Source organism: Aspergillus viridinutans, assembly GCF_018404265.1.
Source record: "Aspergillus viridinutans IFM 47045 DNA, scaffold_9, whole genome shotgun sequence".
Lineage (NCBI taxonomy): Eukaryota > Fungi > Ascomycota > Eurotiomycetes > Eurotiales > Aspergillaceae > Aspergillus > Aspergillus viridinutans.
In genome coordinates, this window is record NW_025091225.1 from 1,125,903 (window position 1) to 1,153,760 (window position 27,858).

The 27,858-nt window shown below is 49.2% G+C and overlaps 8 protein-coding genes across 8 annotated transcripts; 4 read left to right on the forward strand and 4 right to left on the reverse strand.

The window, feature by feature from the left end:
• Positions 1–336: 336 nt before the first annotated feature.
• Positions 337–1,913, reverse strand: Aspvir_010001 (WD40 repeat domain-containing protein; the record flags this gene model as incomplete). Its single annotated transcript, XM_043273138.1, has 3 exons — positions 337–1,536; positions 1,623–1,788; positions 1,876–1,913. The coding sequence occupies 3 exons, from the start codon at positions 1,911–1,913 to the stop codon at positions 337–339; spliced, it is 1,404 nt and encodes a 467-aa protein (XP_043129073.1).
• Positions 1,914–2,940: 1,027 nt separating this feature from the next.
• On the forward strand, positions 2,941–5,892 carry Aspvir_010002 (putative spindle pole body component; the record flags this gene model as incomplete). The annotated part of the gene is made up of 4 exons (XM_043273139.1): positions 2,941–3,000; positions 3,080–3,288; positions 3,366–5,796; positions 5,854–5,892. 4 exons carry the CDS (start codon positions 2,941–2,943, stop codon positions 5,890–5,892), a joined length of 2,739 nt encoding a protein of 912 aa, XP_043129074.1.
• An 839-nt stretch (positions 5,893–6,731) lies between these two features.
• Positions 6,732–7,912, reverse strand: Aspvir_010003 (60S ribosomal protein eL8; the record flags this gene model as incomplete). The annotated part of the gene is made up of 4 exons (XM_043273140.1): positions 6,732–6,932; positions 6,992–7,501; positions 7,561–7,638; positions 7,910–7,912. 4 exons carry the CDS (start codon positions 7,910–7,912, stop codon positions 6,732–6,734), a joined length of 792 nt encoding a protein of 263 aa, XP_043129075.1.
• Positions 7,913–8,394: 482 nt separating this feature from the next.
• Aspvir_010004 (putative AP-3 adaptor complex subunit sigma) lies at positions 8,395–9,034 on the reverse strand (the record flags this gene model as incomplete). Its single annotated transcript, XM_043273141.1, has 2 exons — positions 8,395–8,883; positions 8,966–9,034. The coding sequence occupies 2 exons, from the start codon at positions 9,032–9,034 to the stop codon at positions 8,395–8,397; spliced, it is 558 nt and encodes a 185-aa protein (XP_043129076.1).
• A 321-nt stretch (positions 9,035–9,355) lies between these two features.
• On the forward strand, positions 9,356–10,381 carry Aspvir_010005 (translation initiation/elongation factor MRX8; the record flags this gene model as incomplete). Its single annotated transcript, XM_043273142.1, has 2 exons — positions 9,356–9,888; positions 9,949–10,381. The coding sequence occupies 2 exons, from the start codon at positions 9,356–9,358 to the stop codon at positions 10,379–10,381; spliced, it is 966 nt and encodes a 321-aa protein (XP_043129077.1).
• A 1,051-nt stretch (positions 10,382–11,432) lies between these two features.
• Positions 11,433–14,783, reverse strand: Aspvir_010006 (F-box/WD repeat-containing protein; the record flags this gene model as incomplete). The annotated part of the gene is made up of 3 exons (XM_043273143.1): positions 11,433–11,561; positions 11,618–14,368; positions 14,487–14,783. 3 exons carry the CDS (start codon positions 14,781–14,783, stop codon positions 11,433–11,435), a joined length of 3,177 nt encoding a protein of 1,058 aa, XP_043129078.1.
• Positions 14,784–17,576: 2,793 nt separating this feature from the next.
• Positions 17,577–20,339, forward strand: Aspvir_010007 (putative meiosis specific protein Hop1; the record flags this gene model as incomplete). The annotated part of the gene is made up of 11 exons (XM_043273144.1): positions 17,577–17,786; positions 17,848–17,870; positions 17,929–18,145; positions 18,196–18,475; positions 18,527–18,692; positions 18,741–18,907; positions 18,962–19,038; positions 19,092–19,337; positions 19,383–19,611; positions 19,661–19,854; positions 19,905–20,339. The coding sequence occupies 11 exons, from the start codon at positions 17,577–17,579 to the stop codon at positions 20,337–20,339; spliced, it is 2,244 nt and encodes a 747-aa protein (XP_043129079.1).
• Positions 20,340–24,493: 4,154 nt separating this feature from the next.
• On the forward strand, positions 24,494–26,770 carry Aspvir_010008 (uncharacterized protein; the record flags this gene model as incomplete). The annotated part of the gene is made up of 1 exon (XM_043273145.1): positions 24,494–26,770. The coding sequence occupies one exon, from the start codon at positions 24,494–24,496 to the stop codon at positions 26,768–26,770; it is 2,277 nt and encodes a 758-aa protein (XP_043129080.1).
• Positions 26,771–27,858: the final 1,088 nt, after the last annotated feature.

A 27,858-nucleotide genomic window follows, 5' to 3' on the forward strand; every position in this document is an offset into this window, starting at 1 on the left:
AATATGTACGAGGAAAGACGCAGGTTTGAACCAAGGGAGAATCCGTCCATGCAACAACCCCAAAAACCGGCAGGATTAAAGACAATACAGAAGGTAATAAGGGTAGTACAGCTTTCTAGCCCAAAGGAAATCAGACCTTGCTTCCAATTAAAATATACTGGTATCACAGAATGGAAACCAACTCCATGCCCATATGAGTGAGCGAGCCATGTTCACTTAGATTTCATCCCAATTGAACGATGTCGATAAGTTTGCTTCTTCGTCTTCGTATGCATTCATCTTCTGGTGCGTCTACGTTGTTGTCTAAAGAGCAACGGCACTGATCGGTCCACGTCGTCAGGTTGCGAAGATTCGCACTGCCCGGTCGACGCTGCCAGTGGCAATGACACACCTGATTGAGATCTTGTTGGTCGCGTTCGGATCTGGTCTGACACCATTTGTTGCCGCGGTGGCCGCCGGTGCCCCATTGGTCTCTGATTCTCCATTCGCTCCCGCATCTTTGATTAATGGTGGTGCCCATCGCAGGCATGTGACAAAGTGTCCGTGGACATCAGAGATGACCCTGACGCACTTGCATTCCTGGGTCAAATCCCAGCAGCGGATGGTCTTGTCGTCTGAAACCGATAGAAGATATTTACCGCCTGGATGGAAAGCCAGCGCACGAACCCAGTTGTCATGGCCCACAAGCGTTTTTATAAGATTGCCCCGTGAATCCCATAGCCGGATAGTTTTGTCTCGAGACCCAGTGGCGAAAAATTCAGCCGATGAGGAAGCCGGCGGCGGCTTCTTCAAGCCGGAAAGAACCGCAAAATGTGGATAGCTGGCAGCGGGAGCAATATCAACACATTCAATGACATGTTCGTGCCCGAGGAATGTGGATTTGGTTTCCGCAGATGATAGATCCCACAAGCGAGGGATCCGGTCATCGCCCGCAGCGAAGAGGAACCTTCCGTCGAGAGAAGGCGCAACGGCTCGTACCCAGTCCACATGTCCTGACAATGTCTTCACACAATATCCGGTCGTTACATCCCATATCCGCAAAGTCTTATCTCGTGACGCGGAGACCAATAGATTCCCCGACATAGGCGAGCCAGCCGCGCCAGATGGGATGAATCTCACAGAGGAGACACTGTGATCATGACCTGGCAAAGTTCTTATATTCTTGTAGTTATCAGATGGGTCCCATAGCTTGATTGTTAGATCGGATGAACAGGACGCCAGAAGTGTACCGCCGCGGGGCCCACCATAATCGACGTCTAGCACTGCCTTGGTGTGCCCCTTGACAGTCTGTTCTAGTTCCCCAAGCTCCCAATCCCAGATCTTGATCGTAGTATCGTCTGAACCGGATGCGAGGGAAGAGAACACTGGGTGGAACGCAACACATGTGACAGGGTCTCGGTGGGACTCGAGTGTATGGCGGGCAGGGGATCGCGGTAACCACGATGTAGGATCCTGATTCTTTCGCAATAGTGAAGTAGGCGTTGCAGAGTCTAGTTCTGACTGGAGTGCGGCGCATCTGGACTCAAGGTCCATGATCTGATCAGGCCGAAGGGGTGACGATGGTCAGTTTTATCCGGCATTCATTACGCAAAACAAGGTCCGCGCGAGTCCTAGGAACCAACCTTCTTCTGTAAACGGACTACACTGGTCCATTTCTTCTCTAATAGTCCCTCATATTTCTTGAGCGTCGCATCGTCAATGGAAACCGAGTCGCCTAGCTCCGCTCGCAGAGTAGCGGAACTCTCAGTCAGATTCACCGAGGCAAGATAGGCGATAATGGATTTGTGTCTATGGAGAACAATTTAGCGATGTCAGCGTCACACCCTCTCCTCCTCAGTCTTCCTCGGTTATTGTAACCCAGGAGCAATGACGTACAGCTCCTCTGCCTGCCGCGTCGTGAGTAGCTGGCTCATGATCAACGGCAGTTTCGTGCGAGTCTCTCCAAACTAGTCTGGCCCTCTGCATGCACTGCTGTAGCGTCGCTCGACTGAGACAGGTAAATTCCTTATCGGTATATCGTGCGATCGTCCGCAGGAAAAGTGAAGTCTTCTATGCTAGCTCTTATTGGCAATTGATCTAGGAATTTGTATGCAAATGATAGTCCTGAGCCGGGCGGTGAGCCAGTTCGATGTCAAGAGAGGGGGAGGGTTTCTGTTTTGCGACCGAGGGGATGGGTGTGAGAACACAGGGGGAGCGGACAACGTGGGAGTTGTATCTGTCGTCAGAGCGGATGCATATACTTTATGTTATGGACGAGAGGTGATTAGTGGTAGCGCGGACGGTAAAGAATTAAGTATTGATATGATGCTGGTTGAAACAACCGTGGGGGAGACAAATCCTCAGATTGTTTGTTTAGTTGCACAAACAGCACAGTTGGGCATGTGTTCCTGCGGGCCTGAATGCCAAGGCAGCAACTCCACCCAATCTTTGGGTCGCGAAATCACCACAGCGACTTGTTGGTTGTTTACTGTCCGATTCTATCAATCATCGTCTGCCGCAAGTGGTTTATTCTCCTTCTAGACGTCCACCACACCCCCTTTCGTCTTCTTATTTCGGCAAAGATACCGGAAGAGGAGATTTAAGATTGACTGAAGGGATTATTTCCATCTCTTCAGGTGACAGTTGTGCATGTCTTGATACACTACTCAGGACTGACCATTACTTGAAAGATCCACACCAGGAAACCCCTCCGCAAACAACCCCTCTAAGGTGCGACCTTCGTCTTTTTCTGTTGCGTGAAGTCAACGGCAGTTTGTTGTCCAGCCTGAGGTTGCTCGTCGCCCTCGGCGTCATTGTATAGTTTTCTGCATATTGCGCTTCGAGTGTTTACTGTTCTGTTATGCCATGCCACTTCCGGTGGAATGAAGCTAACTGTACTCGCTTCTCAGTTCTAGTGCGCCTTCTCGCTAATAACATCGCCCTCGCATATAATCTGTCATCATGGCTGAGGGGGAGGAGGACTTTTCTTCATTACCGTTGCCTGACCGGTTCTCTCACAAGGTTAAAACCCCTTTACTCGACGTCTTCGGTCATTTCCATCGATGACACATAACGCTGACAATCTTCCGAATATCTCTAGAATTGGAAAGTGCGAAAGGAAGGGTATGAAGACGCTAAGCAACGGTTTGAAAAGACACCCGACGAGTCGGATCCAGTTTTTGTACCATTTCTACAAGATCCAGGTCTCTGGAAAGGGGCAGTGTCAGATTCCAATGTAGCTGCTCAACAAGAAGGCCTTGCGTCATATTGCTCTTTTCTCAAATACGGGGGTGTTCAGGCCTGTACACGGTATGTCTACCCTTAGCACTGTGCCTGACATTTCACCCCGGTTCGACCTTGGGTATAGCTGACAGGGGTTTGCGCAGAACTCGCGGGTCCACGATAGGTCCTATTGTGGAAAAAGGACTTCCCTCAACGAGACCGGCGGCCAAAACAAATGCGCTTGAAGCTCTTCTACTCTGTGTCGAATTAGATAAGGCAGATCCTGTTATTGAGGAAATAGTCCCTGTCTTGTCGCACAAAGTACCCAAGGTGATTGCAGCGGCATTAAGCGGATTGAAAGCCATCTATCACAACTTCGGCTGCAAGATTGTCGATCCTAAACCAGTCCTGAAGGCCTTACCCAAAGTCTTCGGCCACGCGGATAAAAATGTTCGTGCGGAAGCGCAGAATCTCTCAGTTGAACTGTATCGATGGTTGAAAGAGGCTATCAAACCGCTGTTCTGGGGAGAGCTTAAACCTGTCCAGCAACAGGATCTCGAAAAGCTGTTCGAAAGCGTCAAGCAAGGACCGGCGCCAAAGCAAGAGAGATTGACAAGAGCACAACAGGATGCGATGGCTGCACCTAGTGCTGCTCCAGAAGTCGGTGATGGTGACGGGGAAGCTGGAGAGGTCTACGCAGATGAAGATGATGGCGAGGTAGATACATTTGATCTCGCTGAGCCAGTCGACGTATTCCCCAAAATACCAAAGGACTTTAATGAGCAGTTGGCATCGTCAAAGTGGAAAGACAGGAAGGAGGCGCTGGACGCTCTGTATACTGCACTGAACGTTCCGCGAATCAAGGACGGGCCGTTTGACGATATTGTTCGAGGGCTTGCAAAATCGATGAAAGACGCAAACGTCGCAGTCGTGACGGTCGCCGCCAACTGTATCGATCTCCTCGCAAAAGGTCTGCGGTGTGGCTTTGCGAAACACCGATCCATGATCATGCCGCCTATCATGGAACGATTGAAAGAGAAAAAGCAGACCGTCGCAGATGCACTGGGGCAAGCTTTGGATGCGGTCTTTGCATCGACAAATCTATCGGATTGTCTAGAGGAAATTCTAGAATTTCTTAAACACAAGAACCCACAGGTGAAGCAGGAAACCCTGAAATTCCTGATTCGCTGCCTTCGAACTACTAGAGACGTTCCGTCGAAAGCTGAAGTGAAATCCATTGCCGATGCCGCCACGAAATTGCTGACTGAGTCTACTGAAGTCAATCGTGCAGGAGGAGCTGAAATTTTGGGTACCTTGATGAAGATCATGGGCGAGCGTGCGATGACCCCTTACCTGGACGGACTCGATGATATCAGGAAGACAAAGATCAAGGAATTTTATGAGACCGCCGAGGTAAAAGCGAAAGACAGACCGAAGCCCATCGTTGGGCCGCCAAAGGCCGTGCCTGCCGCCGGCAGGAAGGTTTTTGGAGCGAAAAAGCCAGGTCTGGGAACGAAGAAGCCTGCTCCAGCTGCTGCAGCGCCTCCACCACCAGAGGAGCCTGCACCGACCCTTTCTCCCCCAAAACCCACTACAAGGTCTATCCCTTCGAAGTTGGGTGGGGTTCCCAAGCCTGGTGGACTTCCCACTCCAGGCGCTGGACTCAAGCTTCAAAGAAAGCTTGGTGGTCCTGGTGGCCTTGCATCCCCACAGCGTCGGGTAATCTCGCCCCCTTCGGAAGGCCAGCCTCCAGCGCCAGCTGCACCGAAATTTGGTCTTGGGAGAGGGCTTGCAGGCCGTCCCATAGCCAAACCATCAGCTGCTCCTGAACCAGCTCCAGCTCCAGTTGCGCCACCCCAAGTGAGCGGGATTTCTACCATCGAAAGGGCTGAACTCGACGAATTGCGCCTTGAAAGAGAAAGGTTCCTTCGAATGATTGAGGACTTGAAGTCCGAAAGAACTCGACTCAACTCGCAAGTGACTGAGCTCCAAGATCAAAATGCACAACTCATTGAGGATCATACTAGGGATGTTCTAAGTATCAAAGCCAAGGAAACGCAGTTGGTTCGAGCCAGGAGTGATGCAGAGGCGGCTGAGCAGACGGTTCAGAAGCAGCAGAGGGAAATTGATCGTTTAAAGCGCGAATTGGCCAGAGCTCTCCGGGCCGGCGCTCAGAGTCCTCCCAACGGCTTTTCGGATAATATGAATTTGCCAGTACCGGAGACGTCGATATACCATGAAACGGGTATCAACGGCTATGGTGCCATTCCCAGAACCGGCCTCCACATGGGAAGTCGCTTTGATGGTGGGCGACCCCGGAGCTACGTGTCTGCCAGTCCAAGTGAGGAGAAAGAAAACACCGATCTGGAGTCACCAGGACGCGGTAGCAGAGATGGAGGCCTTGGTCGACGGAAACTTAGCCCTTCCTTCGGAACCAACTACTCCGGGATGGGCAGTCCAACAAGGTCGTCCATACCAGGCTCTGGTAGTGCTTCTGGAGAGGAGCAACCGGTGAGGAGCTCAGAACCCGCAGAGAATTGGAAGAGAGCCGCAGAAGTCACCAGCCAACTCAAGGCAAGAATTGAACAAATGAAGGTACGTCTTTAACCAGCTCTGTTCATTGCTGAATCTGTCTCTGATCGATATTGCTAGGCAAGACAAGGTCTGTCGCGAGCCCCTGCGCAACGCTAACGGCTCCATGAATTATTTTTCGATTCTATAACCGATGACATGATTTTTCTTCTTTCTTATGACAGCAGGCTTCGTGATCTTGGTACTGGCCAATACCCGGCGTTCTTCTTTCTCTTTTCCAATTTCGAGGTCGTTTTCTCCCCTTGCACTTCTTTCAGCCGCTTGTTCGGAATCAGCTGTGGTGCTAGGGAAACAGTCAATTTCATTGCATTTGTCGGGGTCTGCTTCTTCTATTGTCATGCCTTTGATGTATAAATTTGCAGCATGCGTGCGCGCGGATTGTATTTTATGGATACGGTCGTTGGACATTAGGTATACATGGAAAATTAATGGGCACACGAAGGAGGGTTATGAATCCAGAAATCTAGGGTCTTTATTTCTTCAATTGACTCGAAGAGGAGAATGTTGTACAGCATTGGAATAAAGTCTACTCCACAACAAATATGGTACAGGCTAGTAACACCAGGTAGCTTAAGCCTTGTTCTACTTTACAGACAGATATCACATGCATGAATGCTCAACCTCAATTATGCTCTACGCATGGTGTGCTTGCTAATTGATGTCTGAAAATGCATTCATGGGTATCTGCGACGTGTACATAAAAAAAGAAAACAAGGTGGGCCATCAATATGGATTGGAATTGAGAGGGTGCCGAAGTGCTCCACCCATCTAAGCTAAAAATGCCGTCAACAAGTCAATATGAGCCTCAGAACACCATTCCCATTTCCCAAAGTGTTTCAACTTTTGATTACATCCACCCCTGTGGAGAGAATAAAAAGAGAAGGACCGCGAAGTCATAATGTCGTCCGGAAAAACCCGTCAATCAAACTGATCAGGCTTTAAACTCTGACGGCAGCCTCAGCAGCCTTGCGCTTCTTCTCCATGCGGGCAACAGCCTTGGAGCCCATGATACCACCACCCCAGTGGCGGCGGGACTCCTCGTACTTGTCGGTGTAGCCCTCCTTGATGGTGGAGAGGAGCTTGGAGAACTCAGCCTTGTCCTCGGAGCGAACCTCAGTGAGAGCAAGGACAGCGGCGGTCTGAAAGGGCGAAGTTAGGACACGTCGCAGGATGTAAATAAGGGGTAAGTTTGTCTTACCTTCTTGTGGACAACGGTACCGAGACGAGCCTTGCCCTTGACAATGGCATAGGGGACACCCATCTTGCGGCAAAGAGCTGGAAGGAAGACAACCAGCTCAATGGGGTCAACGTCGTGGGCGATCAGAACAAGGGAAGCCTTCTTGTTCTCGACGAGGCCGACAACGTGGTTGAGACCGTACTTGACGTTGTAGGGCTTCTTGGAGACATCCTCCTTCTTCTTGCCCTCGGCAACAGCGGTAGCCTCGGCGTGGAGACGCTCCTTCTTCTCGGCCTTGGTCTCAGGGCGGTACTTGTTGAGGAGCTTGAAGGTCTGGGCAGCGGTGTTGCGGTCCAGAGTGCTCTGGAACTGAGCAATAGCAGGGGGAACCTTCAGGCGGAGGTTCAGGATCTTCTTCTGGCGCTGAAGACGGACATACTCGGGCCACTTGACGAAGCGGGAGAGGTTGCGCTTGGGCTGGACGTCCTGGCCAATACCGAAGTTGCGGGGGCGGCGCTCGATGAGAGGGTTCTAATTGAAATTGTTAGCAACAAGAATTCTTTTCAGAAGTCTGGGGAATGACTGCATACCTTAGCGCCCTTCTTGCTAACGCCAGCCTTGCCCTGGGGGTAGGGGAGAGGGGCGGCCTTCTTTCCGGACTTAGGAGGCTGTCATTGAGAAAAGAAGATCAGCGAGTTGTCCACCAATTGCTGTATCTTCTTTGAACTCTAGAGAGAACACAAGAAAGAGTCCAAAGACAACTTCTGTGACTCCAGCCAAATCATCGCCGGTGCACGCATCTCAGAAGAGAATTGTGCGACCAGCGGAATATGCCTCGACCCTCGCGAAATGAGGAAGACAATTTCTTGTCTCACGACATGTCGCAAAATGATCGACAGCTCTACTAAGAGAGATTCGAATTGGGTATCAAGGGCTTACCATTTTGTCGACTGAGTTCCGCAATGGTGCTGGGTGACGGGATTGACAGACGAGGGAAGAGAGGAAAAGTTGAAGCTCGTTTTTGATGATCGAGAAGAAAAGCCGCCGTTGCGTTTGTGGGTCACGCTAGTGCGGAAAAACCGCGGGCCGGCTTGTGTTGCTGCATTTTGGTCACATGCTCTAGGGTTAACCCTTCGGGTTTTCGAAGCTCGATTGCTGCCTGAATTTATGCCTGCATCCTAAGGCAAGAAACATAGAGTACGGAGTAGATGGAGAGATCTGGACTAACAAAGTGTGAACGAGTCCTTCTAGGTGTAGAATCGAATATTGTTCTCAATTACTTATGTTTCGGGACACTTAAAGTCATCTCATAGCCATTATATGTACACAATGCGAATTCCAAGCCAGACGCCGTACCCGTAAATGCAACCAAATTACCCGATACCCTGTAGCACTGGAGCAAACAAATATGGGAATCATGCTATTCAACGCCAAGCACCAAGCCCTGAGAGCCCTCCTCGCCCAAGGCCGGAGCTGGCTGCTTGTATAGCCTTCTTTTTACCTAGATTGCCTTCCTGTTCTCGCACGCCTGCAACAATCTTGTCGATGTTGGTTTCGACCACGACACCACCGACAATCATCTCACTGAGGACTGCGTGCATTGTCTCGAACCCGAAGATAAGATCCAACTCGCAAACGTTCTCAAATATCCGATCCAGAGCTTCCACGAAAACTTGTATTAGATCGATGAGCGCAAGCGGTGACTCGGTGGATGTGGATATCATAATGAAGGACAAGGTGGCATAGGTGCGGTAGGTGACTTGCGTAGGAGCATCAGAAGGACCATTTGCTGCGCTTGAACGCGCGCCTTGCGAAAGCAATGGAGGCAATGGTAGGAAGTTGCAGGCACTCGGCGGACGCTGTGCCACCAGATCGTAGATCTGGGCAATCAGTGACTGTTTTGTTTGCGTATCCTAACCGCGATGCAGAGGCTTATATCAGTAAAGTTCATCTTCAATCGAGCTCATCAAGAACCGCGACGTCCAGGTCACTCACGATTTGTGTATAGAATTTAGTGAGGCGCGGTTGCCCGTTGTTGTTGAAGACGAGGACGGCGTTGATCATGTTGGGCGAAATTCGAAAGTTATCTTCAGGCTTCCTCTGGGACGAGAAGCTAGAATTGTGTGAATGGCGATTAGTACGTGCGCACACTACTCAAGTCTCTTCCAGATAAGTGATCAAGGCAGAATGGACGTAGAGTTGGGTTCTGGAACCCCGGAGCTTGCTTATCGGCCGGATGGCGGTGGGGCCCAGATCGGCGGAGAGTCGGAGACTCCCCTTGGATCCCGCTCGAATCACTTTCTCATTCGACGGCATCATGTTTGAGCTCAGATACTTTTTCTGCAAGCTGAATTTCACCTTACAGTCAATGAATCATACTTCACAATGAAGACCGGGCTCTATGTCTGTACGGCCTGTATGCGCAGGAATCTCTCAACCGCTCTCCCTCGCCGAAGTCCACCAACAGCTGTTGCACCATCCGATCCTCCAAATGCGCCCAAACTCCAGCTTCGCGATCTGACTCCGTCCGACCTCTCCTACTACTGGGATACACGAATACCGAATGAATCTCAACTTTCCTACGCGGATAAGTTCTTCACTCCGTCGCGTCATTCTCCGGTCAAATTATGGTCCGCCAGCAAATTCCGCACAACACCCCTCTCGTCGCTCGAACCCGAAGTGGCTTTCCTTGGTCGTTCAAACGTCGGAAAAAGCTCGTTACTCAATGCCATAATGGGCAAGGAGATGTGCTGGACTTCATCTAAGCCTGGGAGAACCCGGGAGATGAACGCATTCGGCATTGGAGGGACCAAAGGCGGCGAATCCAAAATTGTCCTTTTGGACATGCCAGGGTATGGAAAGGGAAGCAGGACGGAATGGGGTATTGAGATTTTGAAGTATCTTCAGGGACGGCGCCAGTGAGTCGCTTTTTGCATTGACCATGGGCAACTGATACTGACTTTGGTCGCGACATGTAGGCTTCGTCGGGCCTTTATCTTAATAGACAGCCTCCACGGGATCAAAAAGAAAGACGAGGACATTCTCATGCTCTTCCGAAAGTACGCCATCCCCCACCAGATTATCCTATCGAAAGTCGACAAGGTATTAGCGAAGAGAAAAAAGCAGGTTAAGAGCGGCGCATCAGTGGCCAATGTCGCCGTGCTAAGGAACCTGCTTCAAGATCTCAGGCCAATAGTTCAACCGGACGGTCGTGTCGAAGGCCCTGGCGCTTTGGGGGAAATTCTTACATGCAGTGCAGAAACACCTACTGGACCGGGGCAATTCCTAGGCATCAGTGCCATACGATGGGCCATCTTATCTGCTGCTGGGTTCGATGGCAATGTAGAAGTGAAAGCTGAGTCCATCCCGTCCAGCTCATCCGTCCGAGGCGCTTCGGCAGCTCCACCATGATCGATTGGGACGTCGTGTGCTCGTTCGGATCTCAGACCGTCCTTGAGAATATGAGAGATCTCAATCGCTCTCATACCGCATACTCTATAGACGGCTCAAGCAATCGCGCACCTGCCAATGTGCAATTCAGAACTCTAGGACTCATTTCCGCGTGGCCCATTCCTTGTCTTACATCCAGTGGATTGAATTACATCTTGCGAATTGCCTTGCGCAGGATCTTCTCCCAGTTCCTGGGTATGCCAGACAATGGAGAAGTCGACAGCTGATGGGCTGGTCCGCATAATACAACGGGTATCATCCTGTCCTCAGACTCGGCACGTCATTATACTACTGATCAAGTCTAATTGATAGCCAATATTCCCACAGTGCGCTCAAGCTTGTTTCAGCACACCCTTCTGACTCATTTTCTAAGAGCGATCCGTTCAGTGATGGTGTACCCAAGTTTATTGTTTTTGTAAGGCTACCCCTTCCAGCAAAAAAGCCCAACCGCATGAGATAGTACAACTGCCCCCATATGAATATAAATGCAAGGATTCAATTCACTTTTTGAAGATCGTGAAAAAGAGCTCATAGAGAGTCTATGAACAAAATTCTCGCCTGCTGAAGCACGAAGGGAAGCAGGAGAAAACAGTCAAGCGCCGTGTGCATCAAAACAGATCTGCTCAACTCACGCAACATCAATTAATCATAATGCATATAGGAATGACATTTGAACATGGAAATAAGAGATATGAATGAAACATAATAGAGAAGATAAATGAAGCGAGCTGGGGCTAGTAAATCATTGTTTTCGAAAGTCAAAACGCCATTTCCGTCATTTCCCAGCATGACAATGGATGCTGACCACGCTATGCAAAGCCTCTCGATAAAGAACAAGTCTGTGGATAAAGGGTATCTAAACATTTCATGGCTTGAAAGGCAGAGAGGAAGAGGAAGCAGAGCAGGAAAGAGAATAAAAGCGGCAAACGTTGGCATGATCTGGTGACCGAAGTGCTTCGAGCCATGCCAGCTGGCGAAGCACTGACGAGCCCAGTAGTCTGAACCAACGGCGTCAACCGTCAGATAAATCGTAATCTTCGTCAGCATTGTCACCGATCTCCTGTCCCCATCGGTTGACAACTATCCGTCTCCCCAACTGATCCTCCGGGACACCGTCGCGAGAAGCACCAAAGTCGAGGACCTGAAGATGGTTAACAATGATGATGAGCAAATCGAGAGACACTTTCCTCGACTTACCTCAATATACGTCAGAGCATCGCGCTGTACTGCGGCAACGCATCTTCGATCATTGAATTTGACCTGCCATACACCGCTCAGGTCCGTGAGAAGATCTCGAACGCACTCCCCGTTCCGCACATCCCACATCTTTAACGTCCGATCAGATCCCGAGATCACCTTCTGGCCGTCATGCTGAAAGCAGGTAATGGCACCAGTATGCGCGCTCAGCCTGCTCTTGCATTGACCACTTTCAGGATCCCAGATCCTCAAGGTAGAGTCTGCAGCCGCGGAGACCAAACGGTCGCACTTCAAATCAAGAAGACCCACAAGTGAACTATGACCTTCTAGATTGTAAATGATCGAGCCAGTATCCAGAGACCACACTTTGACTGTATTGTCCATTGAACCGCTGATGCATCGATTCCTTTTGTGGTCAAGTACAACGCTGTACACTTTGAGTGTATGCCCCTGAAGTCGGTGAATAGTCTCTCCAGTCGATATTTTCCACACTCTCACGGTACAATCGTAACTCCCGCTAACCAATGTGTCACCGTGCGCAGCGATCGCACGAACAGAGTGCTGATGACCAGTAAGGACACGGATGAAATAAGGGCAATCGGTATCATCGGCATGGGGTCCACTCTGGTAGTACACCGGATCACCTGGTTTCGGGAGTCTCCAGACTCGCAAACTAGAGTCGCGGGAACCAGTTATGATGATTGGTTCTTTAGGCATCATTTCGGGTGTGCCGTCAGCATTGCTACCAACTTGGACTGGTAGAACAATTTGCAGACAACGCACTGTCGAGGTATGTCCATGGAAAATTTGAGTGCATCTTGCCCTTTCGATATCCCAGACTCTCACCGACCTGTCCGTGGACCCGGACACAAGAGTGTTGCCGTGATATTCCAGGGCCCAAACCCCTCCCTCGTGGCCTTCCAGAGTCGCCCTTAAGGCGCCCGTCTTTGTATCGTAGACGTTAATGTTCGTGTCGTCACTTCCTGTCAGAACCTTGTCGGTGTCGAACTGGAGGCAAGTAACTACGTGGCGATCATGAGCGCGAAAGGCAATGTGTTTCGGTTTCACACTAGGTTTCATCCAGCCTTTATGAATCGAATGGTGGCGCTGGTAGAGGGACTTGAACAAATGAAGACCCCTGAGGGACGGTAGGCCAATTTCTGGGTATGGGACAGCTGCTGCTGCTGCATTCGCGGCTGCATATGGTCCCTCAGTTGCAGTTACTCCATTTCTCCAACCTGAGGAGTCCGAGGAATCGGTATTACTGGAGGAAATCTTTCTCTTCGCATACTTGCGACCCGAGATGCGAGTGGCCTTCCTTTTCGGTCGACGACTTACAGACAGAGCCCGTTCACCGGATTCTCCTGGCAACGAAGAGAGAGCGGACCCAGGCGCGCAATCTGGTTCAGATTTTATGACTGACGACGAGCTCAGATCTTTTTCCCAGTCGTCATTCCCATGCGGAAACTGCCATCCCCAACCTTCTTTGATTGCACGTTCCAACTCACCATCGGTGAGAACGTATCCATCCCTGTCGAATAGATCTTTCCAAGTCTTCTCATCCGAATTGATGATATGCCTCCATTTCTTGGACACTTGTGCTGCACGACACATGGTTTGAACGTCGAAATACTTGACAATGTTGAGGCTAAGCTCCAGAGGGAGAAGCGCGAGAAAATCGCACTTCAAAGCTGGATTCACCACGTCCGCCACAAAATGCAGTGTTGGCTTGGGGCACCTCCTCAGAAACTGATACATCAGGTAAGTTTTCAGTTCTTCGGGAACCGAGTCAAAAAAGTCCAATACGCTGGGTATGTCCATCAAAGACGGAGTATGACGGTTTTCCGTAGCGCCCGGCAGGTTTCCAGACCTGGAAGGAGACAAATCATGGTTCTTTGAATCGTCCAAGTGCCGTATGTTTGAAAGGCGGGAGGCATTATTATCGAGGCTTGAGTCCGTATCCATCTCTTGGTCTTCCGCCGACTCAAATGAGGAATCCACATTCATTGCATTCAGGGCAGCCACAGGCGACAAGCTGGGGCTGGGTAAGCACATGTCGTGGGCAACAAGATTTTCAATAGCCGAAATCTGGGATGCAGGTTCCGTTGGTGCCTGCTGAAACGACTCTTCCGACCCGTCGTAGTCAGTGCCTTGGCTTGCAGTGTTCACACCCGCAGCTGCATCACTATTTACCACCGGAGTAGCAAGTTGGGGTGCTGGCCTCGAGAAGGCGCTGTCCCTATCTCGACTAAGATGTCGATTTCTCTCCCAAATAACTGCCTTAGCGCGGAGTGCTTCTTTTCCTAGGACCGATTCTGCACCGGGATCCTGCAATACTTCCTGGCTTTCAACTTCTGACGACAGAGGCGAGCGCAATAAGGTCTCTCTGCGGGGTATGGCCGCACTATGTATCCTTCTTCGAGGCATCGCATAGTCACTCAAGTTGTAACTGCTGGATTCGGTCTCCGGAGTCGCCAAGCCAGTCGTGTACGTGGCTGAAGAGAGATGAGAACGAATCTGACGAAATGAGGGCTCCGACGGAAGTCTACCTGGACGTAGCCTTGTGGACGATTGGTGGGAGTCTACGGCTGATGCTGGCCGACGTTTCGCGCTGGACGCGTTGGACGGCTGGCTAGATAATCGAGCAGATGCTAGACGACGGGAGCTCTGGGCGTTATCTGAAGTAGTGTACGAAGTGACGGATTGCACAAATCCATTCGAGGCTTTCAACGCGTTGTTTGTCTCATTCACCTGTGAAAATCAAATTAGCGGAGAGAAAGTCGGGGCATGTAATGCAGTACGTATGTAAGTACAAACAGAAACAGAAGAGAAGTCACGCTCCGAAGGATCTAATTTGGGACTGCCGTACCTCTTTGATAGCCACTACTGCATCTTCCGGCTCGTTGAACACGACAGTTTTCCCGCCGAGTCCGAATTTTATGTTCCTCAAAGCCGTAGGAGTGGGAGAAGAGGCCAGGGGATATAGCTTAGGATCGAGATCCCGCGTCGCTCGAGGAGATTTGATGACAAGGGGAGGAAATGTGGTAGTGGTAGTGGTTGTGGTAGTCACGACAGTCGTTCGAGTAGCAGGAGCGAAGGAAAATTGACCAATAGTACTATTGGTCGCTCGATGATCCAGGTCATTGTTGGCATCTAGTTGGTCCATGTTGAATTTCTTGCTGCTGACAACGTTGGCTGGAAGGTAAATGGAGAGCGGGACTGAGGCAAGAGACGCGTCTTGACTTGCTGATAGAGGGTCAGATCGCTAACAAAGAATATGTAAACAACTGTTGATTCTATTCACCTAATGCAGCGACACGAGGTCGTGGATGGTGCAGATCAAAACAACCAGCCTTGGGGGAGGTTAATGAGCCAGTTGTGGGAGAGGGCACAGTGTCTGATAACACGATAGGCTCGCAGAGACAGAGTTGATGCCCTGAAACCTTGAATGAGAAAGCGAGGGGATAATTCAGAACATGGTTGTCATAAGAGAGTTCCCGTGTAAGAAAGAGGGGGAAAAGAGTGGGAGAGAAACGGTGGTGTTAGCAAGGATTGAAATGCTGCAGCTGACAAGAAAGATGTTGGAACAGTTGGGCGGCGGAGAATGATCGAGGGAGCTGGACCACCACTGGGAGGTGGTTGGTCGTGCCTCCTCTGGCAAGGCTTTTTGGCGCTTCCCCGAGGCTAGTATGGACTAAGGCACCCACAGCGGTACCTACGTACTAGTTATCGGTCTGATGATAAGTGATAACGATCAGGTGAATAAGCAAAAAGAGGGAATAGAGGTTTCGCAAGGGTAAAACTAGGGAAATAAACCAAACAATCAATCGATATTTGGGGGTAGATCGATCTCCAGAAGAATTTCGGATGACGAGGGCAAAATCAGGAAAGAAAACTCGATTGTAATGAGGCAAAACGGATTCACAATTTGCCGTCCTGAGTTACATGAATAGTGTCAACGAACGACTAATCATCTTGAGAACTTCCCTAAAGGGACCATAAAATCGATAGGGTTCCAGTCTCCCTTTACAAGGCATACAGAGTAATTTCCTTAATCGGCTCTGATACATCAAGAGAATAGGTCATATACAAGAGATACTTCGAGTAAGAAAGAGTTCAAAATATGTATACCTAGACTCCTGCTACCGAAACTGCACCTTATACTACCTACACAGCAAGGACACACAAACCACATCTCATCATCTCACTCGCAACCATGATCAGTATTATGACCTGAAATTTAGCTGTTCCATCATACGCATCACTTATCAACCTCGCCCTAGAAATATGCATGCCATTGCCACTCCATGACCACAGAACCACACGTGATATAGTGGGGCGGAATGAAGTTCTGGGGCTTGATTCTCAAGATTCCAAACAGTTGAAAAGAAATAATTCCGGTAGACAAAAACGGTCTTTCGAGACAAGAATTTGGGAAATCATCGTAGCCAGAAGGCACTGCTCTAAAATCGGCAGAACCCAGCTTGGCTGGTGCTATGCTTTCCATCATCCTATATCATGTTTGGCATGCAGGAAGTTGAACCAAGGATTGCGGGGAAGAGGCCAGATAAGGTAAGTCTGCCATTACATATCGGGTGGAATTGGAACGCTATCTTTTTTTAGGTTCGCTTTAAGCCGACCTCAAACATCACGTACACTGCTCGGTTCAATATAAATATGTTATACTTGTCCAAATGCCTTTCCAGATGACAGCTCCTGACGAAATGGTGTTTCGGTTTTCCTGTAATCATGTCTGTCGCGTTTTTCAGGTGTGGCAGTATACCGAGTACGGAGTAATCCTGCTATGCAAACTTTCTCAATCGACTCTGAGCCCTTACTCTAGAGCCATCGAAGCGTGATCAAAGCTGAAGCTGCTGGATTGTAAACATACAGATGAGACAAACTCAAGGGTGGGATAGAATTATGTTTCAGTGCCTTATCTTGAGGCGCAGGCACTGGGTATAGCATGTTTGGAGCATGCGACGCATCCCGATTCAAGATCAGAGGCTATCGCAGCCCTTCTCGTTCAGCCAATCCAGCCAGCCTCATTGAGACCAATTGGATGTCGTTCACATACCAAGGGCCCCAGAGATACTACAGGAAATTCTCCAATGCGTTCGAAATCGTTTGGAATGCTCGCCCTCGGTTCATAGTTGTGGTTCTTGGAGATACAGGTCTACTGAAAGAACAAGAATGAGGGCGTAGGAAGAGCTTCGGGGAAATCGAACAGTATAGTTCCCGGTTTACAGCGAAGGGCCAAAGCAGGAACTCCTTCCAATATGTAGATAAACCACGTTTTATTGGAGTGGGCGCGCCAAGACTCCGGGAAACATATCGTCGGAGATAACCGTAGATGAGCTAAGAAGGATGAAAATTCCAAGGATAGCCAAACTGGAAAGATAAGTAGAAAGCTGCAGAAGATAAAAAAAGAGAAAAGGAAATCCATAAGCAGGCCTGGCTATCCTTGAGTCCTAGGGGCCCGATAGATAAGCATCTAGAAGAACGTCACTCAAAGTGGTGGTTGCATCTGGAATCTCCGATATCCCCGCTTCCCAACCATACATGAAAGCTCAATGATTCCATCTTTCGGATTATACCACTTTTAGTTGAAGCAGAATACTTAACTCACCAATACTCTGAGAGACTTACTCTCTTCGCTTTTCCTAGACTATGAACCCACCATCTGTGTCGATTGGCCTTACCGGGTTGTAGCTGAGTCGTTGCCTGAGGCGAGCGGGGAGGTACCTCTACAAAAACAGCTGTTATTCCCCAGAACCTTGACCATCGTCTTTTCCCTCGCGTCACGATGACCTTGATCCCAGGTCAACTCTAATTATCTTATCTGCAACCATATCAACATATGGCACGAAATTCCACCTGAAATCAGCTCCGCATTTCCTGGTCTCTGCTGTTCTCAAACTAGGTGCGTAGGGGGCGCCGTCAGAGAAAGTTGCTCAGAATGGCCCGAATCAAATTTACTGGGCCTGTGTCGACAGTCCAACTACAGCCAACTCCTATTCTTCAAGGCCTCATATCGAAAGGTGACGTCTCTGACCAGACTGAAAGGCGGGTTGAAGTGGAGAATATCTCGAGATCGATAGTTGAAGAAAGCACAGCCTTGAAACAACAGCAAAGCCTTGAATTGGTACAAATCATGCTGCACGTCTCGGTGAGTACACCTGGCCGAATCTGGTTTATTTCCACCACTAAGGTTAATCGGGTGTTTATAGCTCGGGACGTTGTTCTATCTCCGGTCAGTTTATCCTCGCCTTTGCCATATTGACAGACATCCTGATCTGTGCTTCCCAAAGCGAGTTTCTACCGCTCCCGTGCTTTGACGATCGAGATCTGAAAGAGGCTCAGAGGGAAAATGCTTTATCATACAGAGAGTTTATAGATGGAAAACCGCGCCCCGGAGGAACCGGAGCTCTTTCACAAGTCGCGTTCGGGACCGGGAGGAGGGGACAACCACTGAAGATCATCGTCCGTGATTCCGACCCCAAGGCTAACATGCTACTCGATGTCCTGGTGCGTCTGCTGTCTACGTTGATTTATATTCAGACCATTGATGGGAGTAGGAAAACGGCATATTCGATGCGCTCAAGAGAAATGTCCTGGGTGCTATTCAATTCACCATTCTTGTTGACAAAGATAAGCCAGAGAATGTCTTGGAGACCTATACTTTTACGTTCAGATACTCGAGAGGTTCTGGTGGTGTGAACAGTCGTCTGGAGAGTCTGTCGATCAATCCTGTGGGCTGTGTCGCTGATTTGAAGTCCGCCCAAACGGCTAGAATCGGTCTAGAGACGATAGTTCGAAGACTGATAACACTCAGTACCTTCCTACCGAACCTTCCAAGTATTCTCCTCCCCTGTTATATAAGAGGCATACTGGCTAATGCTTTGATAGATAAAAGGAACCTGGGAATCCACTTATTCTACACCGATGACTGTCCCCCGGAGTACGAGCCTCCCGGGTTCACCGGCGCGATGAACGACGTGATCAAATACCCACTTAATGAGAACTGGAGAAAGGAAACCCAATCTTGCGGAGCAATGAATAGCGGATGGCATACGTAGGCACCTTTTCCTGCCAGAGTTGCTTCCCTTACTAACTTCACAAGGGTGGGACTAAAAGTGACGTCCCTAAAATGGACGGGTCCCGACCCAGAGGGATCGGAAATTGCGCCGAAGGTGCCCATGGACCTCGAATATAGAGACGTGGTGCACCGATCTGAGGACATTGGACTTGTTGAGGAAAAATTTAACGAGGACGACTTGAAGATCCGATGTAAGATGTGTCATATAAAAGAAGATGATTTCAAGCGAGACTTACCTTTTACAGCGGTTCGTTCCACAGACTTATCTCGCGAAGCAGCCCAAGATATCACTGAAAGAGAGAAGTTGCAGATGATGATTCCTGTAAGGAGTCTGATTGAAACCATGAGCATAGATTACAGAGCTCACCAAAGCAGACCCAGACCACATCCCCTCTGCCGGACAGCGAACTCGTTCCTACCCAACCGATCAATCCAAGATCTGCAGTTGACGATGCCAATAAGGGAGACGCGCATCCAGGCCATGGGACTATACTGTCACAGAAAAAAGTTGCCGAGATCCAGAAGCATGTTGGGCGACGAGATAGGACTCTCAGCGAGGGCAACGAGAATCAGCAAAGCGTTCGATGTCAATGCGGATGGGATGGAGAGGAATCGGCAATGGTAAGCTTGTCATGTTTTACAGATGCAGAATGCTAAGTCTAGCAGATTGAGTGTGTTTTCTGTCATTCACGCCAGCATGCGGCATGCTACGGATTTGACAGCTCGGATGATTCTAGAATTCCTAATACCCATGCGTGCTACCAGTGCCTACTCGAGCCCAATGAGGTCCAGTTACTGAGCGAGATGACCAGTCTGGTGCTCTTGAGACGAGCCCTTAAGATCATTATGGATGAAGGCTATCCAAGTCACACTTCATTATTTACTCAAAAACTCCGTAAGTCCAACCGCCGGTGTGAACTTTGAACTCGACTGATGAGTTGCAGACTGCAATGGGCAAACTATTATTCAGATTACTGATATACTGAAAAAACAAAACATCCTCCAGCCGACTCCCGGTTATAAACAAAAGGGATTCCTGAGGAAAGGCTTGCCTAAATTCAAGATCTCGCCCTCGGAAGAAATCCAGCAGAAGATGAAAGAAGAAATATTCAACCCAATGGCAAAGATTGGGCATCACGTGAGTATCTTCGTACCATGAACAGATTTCGAGTTCTAAGACTATTGTAGTATGTTCTACCTGGCTCCTCAGTGGGGCCCGCTTCTCGAGATCAGGCTCCGGTTATAGGAGCAAATGTGGGAAGAGACCAGGAAACTCCGAAGCGAGCAGAGTATCTCGGTAAACCGGCAGAGGAAAACAGTGCGCGCAAGAGAAGGCACTTGCCGCAGAACTACGAAAATGATGACGACTCCGATGACCTTGACAGGAACAGCAATCAACCGTCGACGCAGGCACAAGCTATCGATACCCACCTCGGCGGAGCTCACAAGTTAAGGGACACTCCTATTGATGACTCAATGACTTCCCAGAAGCAAGGGACCGATAGCCCATCGAGTAGCGAGGGCGCACTTCGACGTAGCGGCAGGAAAAGACGCAAAATCAGCAATTACTCTCGGCTGATTGATATTGGCGCTGCAACGAGCGAGGACGATCGGGCGATTTGAGATAGCTCTTGCTAACTTCTTATTCTGTACGATTTTGTGCAACCGCTGCTTGGCCAGAATCAACCCGGCGATTAAAAAATCATGGGTGCCCAAAGTCAGTTTTCCGAAGCTCACAGCTTCGCAGGAATCGATCTGGAAGCAACTGGCCGTGCGGATTTTTTATTCAAAAACCGTTCTCATTCCGTGCATGCAGAGCTCCCGGTCTAACCGTCACCCCTAGCCTTGTGACCTTGGATCTCTGGAGCCACAGGGGAAAGGGTTTCAGTAAAGCAGACATAGAAGCGCAAGAGGAAACAGGAGAGGAGAGAAAATGAAGAACTGCAAGAGTAGGGGTCTAGCTGAACGATGTTTTGTGTGGATTATTGACATGATAGATGTACTAGTATGGAATCTTTGATCACAGCTTCTAATAATTGATAGCTTGAGCAGCCAGCGTAGTCGTAATGTCAGTCGGACTCAACTAGCCATGGCCATCCTTGTATTCCTGACCGTTAACGGATTCAATGCTACATGTGAGGGCATGTAAAAGCAGGGAAGAATCCAGAATCTATTAAAATGATCATGAGAATATCAGCCCATCGCTGTGATCGAAGAGGAATGTAGACGTATTCGTTTCGGGAGTCCATATACCAAGTTGAAGACAGCGGTCCCGCTTCCAACATATGCCGCCATCAATTCGACTTCATGATGCATCCATCTGTAGGATCTCTAGCTAGCTATGTCCTGAAGAATCCTTCTTAACTAGCTGCAACTCTTGCAGCCCCGCCTCGTTTGACCACTTGGCTGAAGCAAGATGTTCCATGTTCAACTCATCGAAAGATCGATTTGCTTCCGATTGCCACAGCTGGCTATTTGTGACATCTGAGGCTTAGTCCTCCATAAGAATGATATTAGATAAACGGTGAGCCCTTGATAAACTATGTGTACGAGACAAAGCGATAAGGCTTTCAGGGCGGCCCCAGCTCCACTCCCAACTCAACGGATGCCTCCGTTGAGACTTGAGACTTGAGACAGGTTACGTAGCTTGATTGAAGTTTATTCATTCTTTATCTACCTAACAAAGGGGTCAAGAGCTGGAAGGGGTTTTAAATCCCGAACCCAGAGTCCCGCATATGACACAGTACCTGACACATACGGAGTAACGGTGCCACGAATGTGATGTATCAACAACGCCGAAGAGATCTCCCCCGTTGGATCGATCCAATTTTCCGGGGCAGTTCATGTTAAGGTATCACTCCAAATTTCCGATATGTCTTCGTGGCTCTTTCACGGCGGTATCCCTTGCTTCGTTCGCTGGCAATACTCCGTAGTTCAGGTGCTCAGTCTATCAAAGCTGCATGGCGCCTGTAGAAACTAGATGGATAGATAAAAGGAACACTGAGGACCAGTGGTCGGTGGCTTAGGTGGAATGACGAATTTGTCAGGATTCGGTAGATCTCCTATTTATACTTTTATGACACAGGCCATGATTCTGGCTTCCATGCTGAGGAGATATTTCTCTATCTGGTCCTATCGCCTGGACTCAGCACTGCCACGCCTTGGGGCATATTGCAAACAGTACTCCGTAGCTTCAGCTGTACTCGATATTCACAATTCAACTTTCAACAATCGACCCGAGTGGGTGAGTTGATCTACACCTGTTCGCATTTCGGTGCGTGCCACAGATCTTGATACCGGGTGCGACAATCATTCGCATATCACCAGTGGACTCTCAGTGACGTCCATTGTCCCTTCCTGGGATAAAGTTAATCTGGTTCATGTGATTCTGGAATCTGGATGAGGAGTGGGCTCAGTCGATCGTTTCCCCTATTCATCGTCTTTCGGTGAAAAGTTCTTCATCTTTTTTCCGAAAAAGACTAGCGTTTTTAGAATGTATCCTGGCCAGCACGAACATTGTCGGCGTGTTGCTGAGGCATCGGGGCTCGAATTGAGAAGCCAGTGATGCACATCCTGCCCTTACGGGCAATAGATCTAGTGAATGATCTCTCCGCTTCCCTGGGACTCTTCCAATGGACCTGTCGACTATTGGCGGCGATCCGTCATGTCGTGCATTGCAATAGTTGATCGTTAGACAGAAAACAAGGCGCACATGGCAGTATCAGCCAACAATGGAACCATACTTTGATTTACTGGTTGTGGAAAAAGGAACTTGTGAAGTTCGTTAGTAGTGTCTGAACTCCGAAGCAGCTGATTACCGGAGAAGGAAATCAGCTTAGACTCTGTATGTACTTACTAGGACTTGCAGATCCTATTTGGCAGAGTTTCCTCTATTCTAGATCGAGTATAGAACAGGAACGTCTTCCAATAGCAGCACTTGGCCCCTAACTACTCAGTCTGGAGGCAAGCCTGCCTCATGCCTTGGTGAGCGGGATGGTGATCGGCGTCGATTTCAACTCCAATCAGGAAATTCAGGACGGTGGGCGACTGAGGAAAGCCGAATAATAGTTCAAGCCCTGAACCAATTCCTGGCACGGAGTAGTTCCATAATTAATATGTAGTATTATTATTATTATTATTAGGCCCATCGATCGAGTTGGTGCCAGAACCAGTGGAGGATGTAGTCCCAAGCGGGTGGTTTTACCCCTTAAACTCTTTTGTCAGTGTCCACCCTTTGCGGAATTGCAGGTACAGCCAATGACTATTATTATTGCTCCATATTGTCCCGAATCGCCGAGTTGATATCGTACAAAGAAAGGGTGCATCCGAGAAAAGTCATGACCGTGGAGAGATGCCATAAATTCGCAGACAAGACACTGATTATCGTTGAAGCAGTACGCGGGGAAAAGCACGTGTCAGGATCAAAACCGCCCAATACGTCTCATTGTCTCCGGATTCTGAAGGATGATCACGAAACCATTCTCCGACTATTGAATTCTTAGAAAATCTCCTGGAAACTAGAGAAGTATGCGGGCGGGAAGTAATAAGCTATCTTTCCTCACTTCTCGGATTATTGATCATCAAACACTGGTTGCCAGGTTGAGACCAATGCCGTAGGACTAACAATAATAACAGACCCCCTGGGAATCCCATCAGACTGTACTCGACACGGAGTAGCCCGTCCCTAAGTAGTCCAAGGTAGACATTATTTGAATGAGATCCTGGTCCTCCGTAAAATTGTTCTGAAATAATCAATTATATCGAGCTGCTAAACTCGAGGCACTAACTTCTGACAGAACTTAAGTGGATTTATTTCAATTAGTTGAACCATTGAGTCCATTGACGCATCGCCGGCGCGTGCCTGTCGATGATTTCCTTTCCTGTACTTGCTAGCTGACACTATCTCCATTACACGGCCTCAACCAAGGCTCACACAAGCCTCGTTTCAACCAGATATGCCGTCTTCTGTGGATCGCTATTTGACGCGGTTCAGAACCGGCCCAGGATGATAATCCTAGCACTGCAATCTACATATCACACATAGGATACTTAGCGCTTGGGCGGTGTTGCTCAGCTCAGTGCTCACCATTGACGTCCCACAGTCCACACAGCCCACACAGCCCACTTTTAGTATGACAAATTAAACTCCGGACGATACTTTTGGCGGATCTCCCTCAACTCCTTTTCTCCATCGAGTATCGGCTGTGGATTAGCCAATACGATTAAGATGTTGGCGCTCAAGCAACCTTTTTCTTCCCATACGTAACCCCTTAGCTGGAAGTGGAAGTCCCTCAGGTACTCCCCTCGTCGTCCCCAGATACCAGACGATCAACCAATAGCGCCAATCGAATATTTAGGCTTGCACGGCCAGAAATTGGCGTCTCACTTGACTCCCTGTTCACTTGTTCTTGTGCATCGTTGAAAAGCATAGGGGTGACCTCTCGAAGTACATCCAATGTTGCTGCTGCGAAGCTGAACTCTGAATTTCTGTTTCGAAGATCTACTACCCATACTTTACCCTCTCTCCCTCTTTATCCTAAATCTCTTCTAGAGGTTGCTTGACCTCCCGAAATCCGACGATTCCCGACAAGGTCGGCCTTTGAAAGCACAAGAGCAGCATTTTCTGAACGCCTTTGCGATAACAGCCGACGAGGACGACGTACCAGATTTGAAATTGCGACATTGTGATATTGCACCTTGGCTCCAGCCCCCGACCTCCAATTTCCTTCACGAAATTATAATATCTTCTGGCGCGGCCCAGCGAAAGGAATTGTGTCATGTCTCAGCCGTCATTGACAATTCCGCTGAGGTCGTCGAGCAAGAATGCTCAGACCACAGCAAAGCGAATGACCCACAGAAGTAAGGAGAACCTGAGATGCGAGAAATCATCCAAAGCCCACAAGATCTTGGGCACGACAGACATCACTTTTCAGGAACATAAACAAGATGATACAAGGAGAAATGTCCGGGCCAGTTTCATGAGAACATCAGAAAACAAATCGACAAAAAGCGGCACATTCGTCCCTTTTCCGTCGGCCAATCTTGACACAAGCCTACCACCCCAGCACCTTCGCGTCAGGGCATCGTCGCCGCTCTTGGGACAGGAGTATCGGTCTCAAGATGTTAGTCCTCCTCTTCCGAAACCATCGAAGAAAGTCCATCAGTTTGGGTCATCGTCCACTCTTTTCTCCTACTTCAGTTCGAGAGAACCCACCGTTGAGCAGAGTTCGTCACATTTGAGCACCGGGGCAGCAACAAGGAGTCACGAGTCGCAACAGGGTGGTCCCAGCCCCGGCCGAGGATCAAATTTAGATTCAAGAATGAGCCTAAGGCAAGCCAAAGCACCCGTCAAGGAATCAAAGCGGAAAATGCGGCCACCAAGGATTGATCTTTCTCTATTGTTTCCCAAACCGCGAGAGGCAGCCGCACCTCTTTTGTCCCCGCAGCGCCTGACGAGCTCTCCTTCTCCAATCTCGGTGACTTTTGAATATCCTTCCACCATGATGAAGGGACCAGAACCGCCTACAGTTGCGAAGCGACCCACGAAAACACCACCCACACGATCATCTGCGGGCCAGCTCAATACCCTTCAGGAGAACGATAACATAGACAGGACCTCAGCAGTTCGTAAGTCAGAGAATCTGGATTACTTGGGCACGTCCTTTGAACGAACGGTGAGGACGAGCGAATTCGATATGGCCCTCGACAAGTATTATGACGCCAAAAGTCTCAAGTCAATCAAATCAGCACAATCCGGGCCATCTGTCTTGAACTCCCACAGCCCAAACAATACGCGAGCCCGTGATCCCAAATCCACGGAAAATGCGTTGCGGAAGATGTCGTCCAGTGGCTCCGTTAATAGCTGGAGTAAAGAAACATACTTGTCTCCAAAAACCTGCGCCTTTCCGAGGCCAAACCGCAAATCAGACTCGTCAAACGCACGCAAGTATGCCTTGCGGGAAGACCTGGCCGTTGATAAGGCTTCAATGTCGAAGAAAAGCAGCAAGAGCACTTTGAGGAATGTGGATTTAAACAATTCCAGCGTCCTGTGCCTTTCATCCTCGGAAGATGAGAGCGACGGGGATGAGGCGCCAAGCAAGGAAATAGGCGAATCTCACAATCCTACAGCAAGAGACAGCGTTATCACATTTGAAGACGAGTTTAACGCAGAGATCTGTATGGCCTCCGCCGCGCAAGCCACACGGGGCTCGACATTACGACGGGTGGACATATCCAAGCTGTCCAGCAAGGGTAGTTCACAGACACTCCAGAACAACTCAGCTGTCCATCGAAACCCATCAATGTCTTCAGCGGGCAAATTATCTTCTGCGACAAGGACAAGCCGATCTCGTCGGTCAAGCGGCATACCTAACATCTCAGAGCCTGATAATGATGATATCTTCAGCCAATTCAGGAATCCGCCCCTATCTCAAAAAGAACGCGATAGAAGAAGTCGGGTGATGGCAGTGACAAGACAGGAAGAACATCTTCTCGAGGCGATGAGACAGCGGAAAGGGAAAATCACGCCAAGTATATTTCAGCAGGCGCAGTATAACACCAGCCTCGAGCCTGACCAGGGTTCAATGCTTTCCTCACCCTCCCGTGACTCTTTCTACGGCTCGCACACCTTCTTGCGATTAAGTCCCGGGTTGCCGCCTCAGCCATCACGGGCAGATCAAGGTGCAAGCTACCATGATAAGGGCGGTACTATTTCTCAGGGCGCTGCTTCTGATGCTGAACAGAAAACCATCAACTCAAGTCGCGCCAGCCTGGCGTACTCTGAAAGCCTACCATCTCCCGCTACCAGCGCGGCATCCCCGCTGACCCCGACACTGCCTATACACCGATTCTCACCGCTTCCATCACAGAAACCGCCCCCACGTCGTCCTCCTCCAGCCGTGCCTCAGGCTCAGAGAAGGCACTCCAGAAGACGCACAGATAGCAGCGAGGCGATTGCCTTAGGCGGAGCTGAAGAGTCGGGAGATGGAAATGAGTTCCCAATTTGGGCGCTTGAATGGAACCAAACCAGCCGCAGTTTAGCTGCTGTACACTAGATAGGTGGTGACGTTGACCTATTTCTCTCGTTGATTTCTTTTCCCAAACTTGTCTTTCATCTCACACATCTGGACCTGACACTCACTTATGATCTCTCCTTACTTTGTCCTTTTTATATCATGTTCTTCCGCGTCATTCGCTCCGCATCAAGCGAATCATCTCTTATGTCAGAGCAATGTTGATGCTCCACCGCAAGTTTGCAACATATACCACATGACTTTAGTATATTTCCTTTAAATCTGACAATGCCTTGCATGCAAGGCATATCATCTCATCATTTCACTGCAATTCTCTATAAAAGGAAGGCAAATGAGAAGCTTGCATTGAAATACGCTGGTTTAGCAACTCCCTTACTTCGGATCCAGACAATTTTGCAATCTACATGACTACTCTGTGTACAAAGCTGATTGGATATCATCCAAGGCTCCAAGTAAGCCATGCAATTGCATTATTACTTTTTGTTTAATCCTTAAATGTCACCAAGCCCACGATTCAGGCTGTCTGCCGCTAGGGTGATGTGGCTTGCCAACCTGCAGCGAAGGAGCGCCTTGAATCTCCAGCAATTCAGACTCAAGATGGCGAAAGGGAGGATCGTCCCATTGTGAGACGAGACTGGGCACTGACGTCAGACTTTGGAGCTGAAATCGATCTATGCGAAGCCAAAGTATTACGGAGTAACAAGTTAAACAGGTAACAATTAAGGTAGTTAAGGTAGTTAAGGTAATAATGGCAAGGATTACTTGTCATGTAAGGTAGGTAGTTGATCTAGGACGCCTCCCTTTTCTTTGTGGTTCGCCCAAAGACTGGCGAGCTGGCGGACTGCGGACTGCGGATCATCAGTATTTGTTACTGGCGATTGGGAGTCCAGACTCAACTCAAGGCTCAAGAATCGAGCAAACCGAGTGAGGACTATCTACCTTACCTTTACCTAGAATCAGTAATATTATTACCCTAGATTTAGACCCTCTCCGTGGCCCACACACCGCCCCCAGCTCGTAATTCGTGGTACCCCAGAATCCACATAGAATCACTGATCGCTCTCCTGCCAGTCTGTATCTTGGAAGGTGCTCGTCGCAGGGGAGGATTC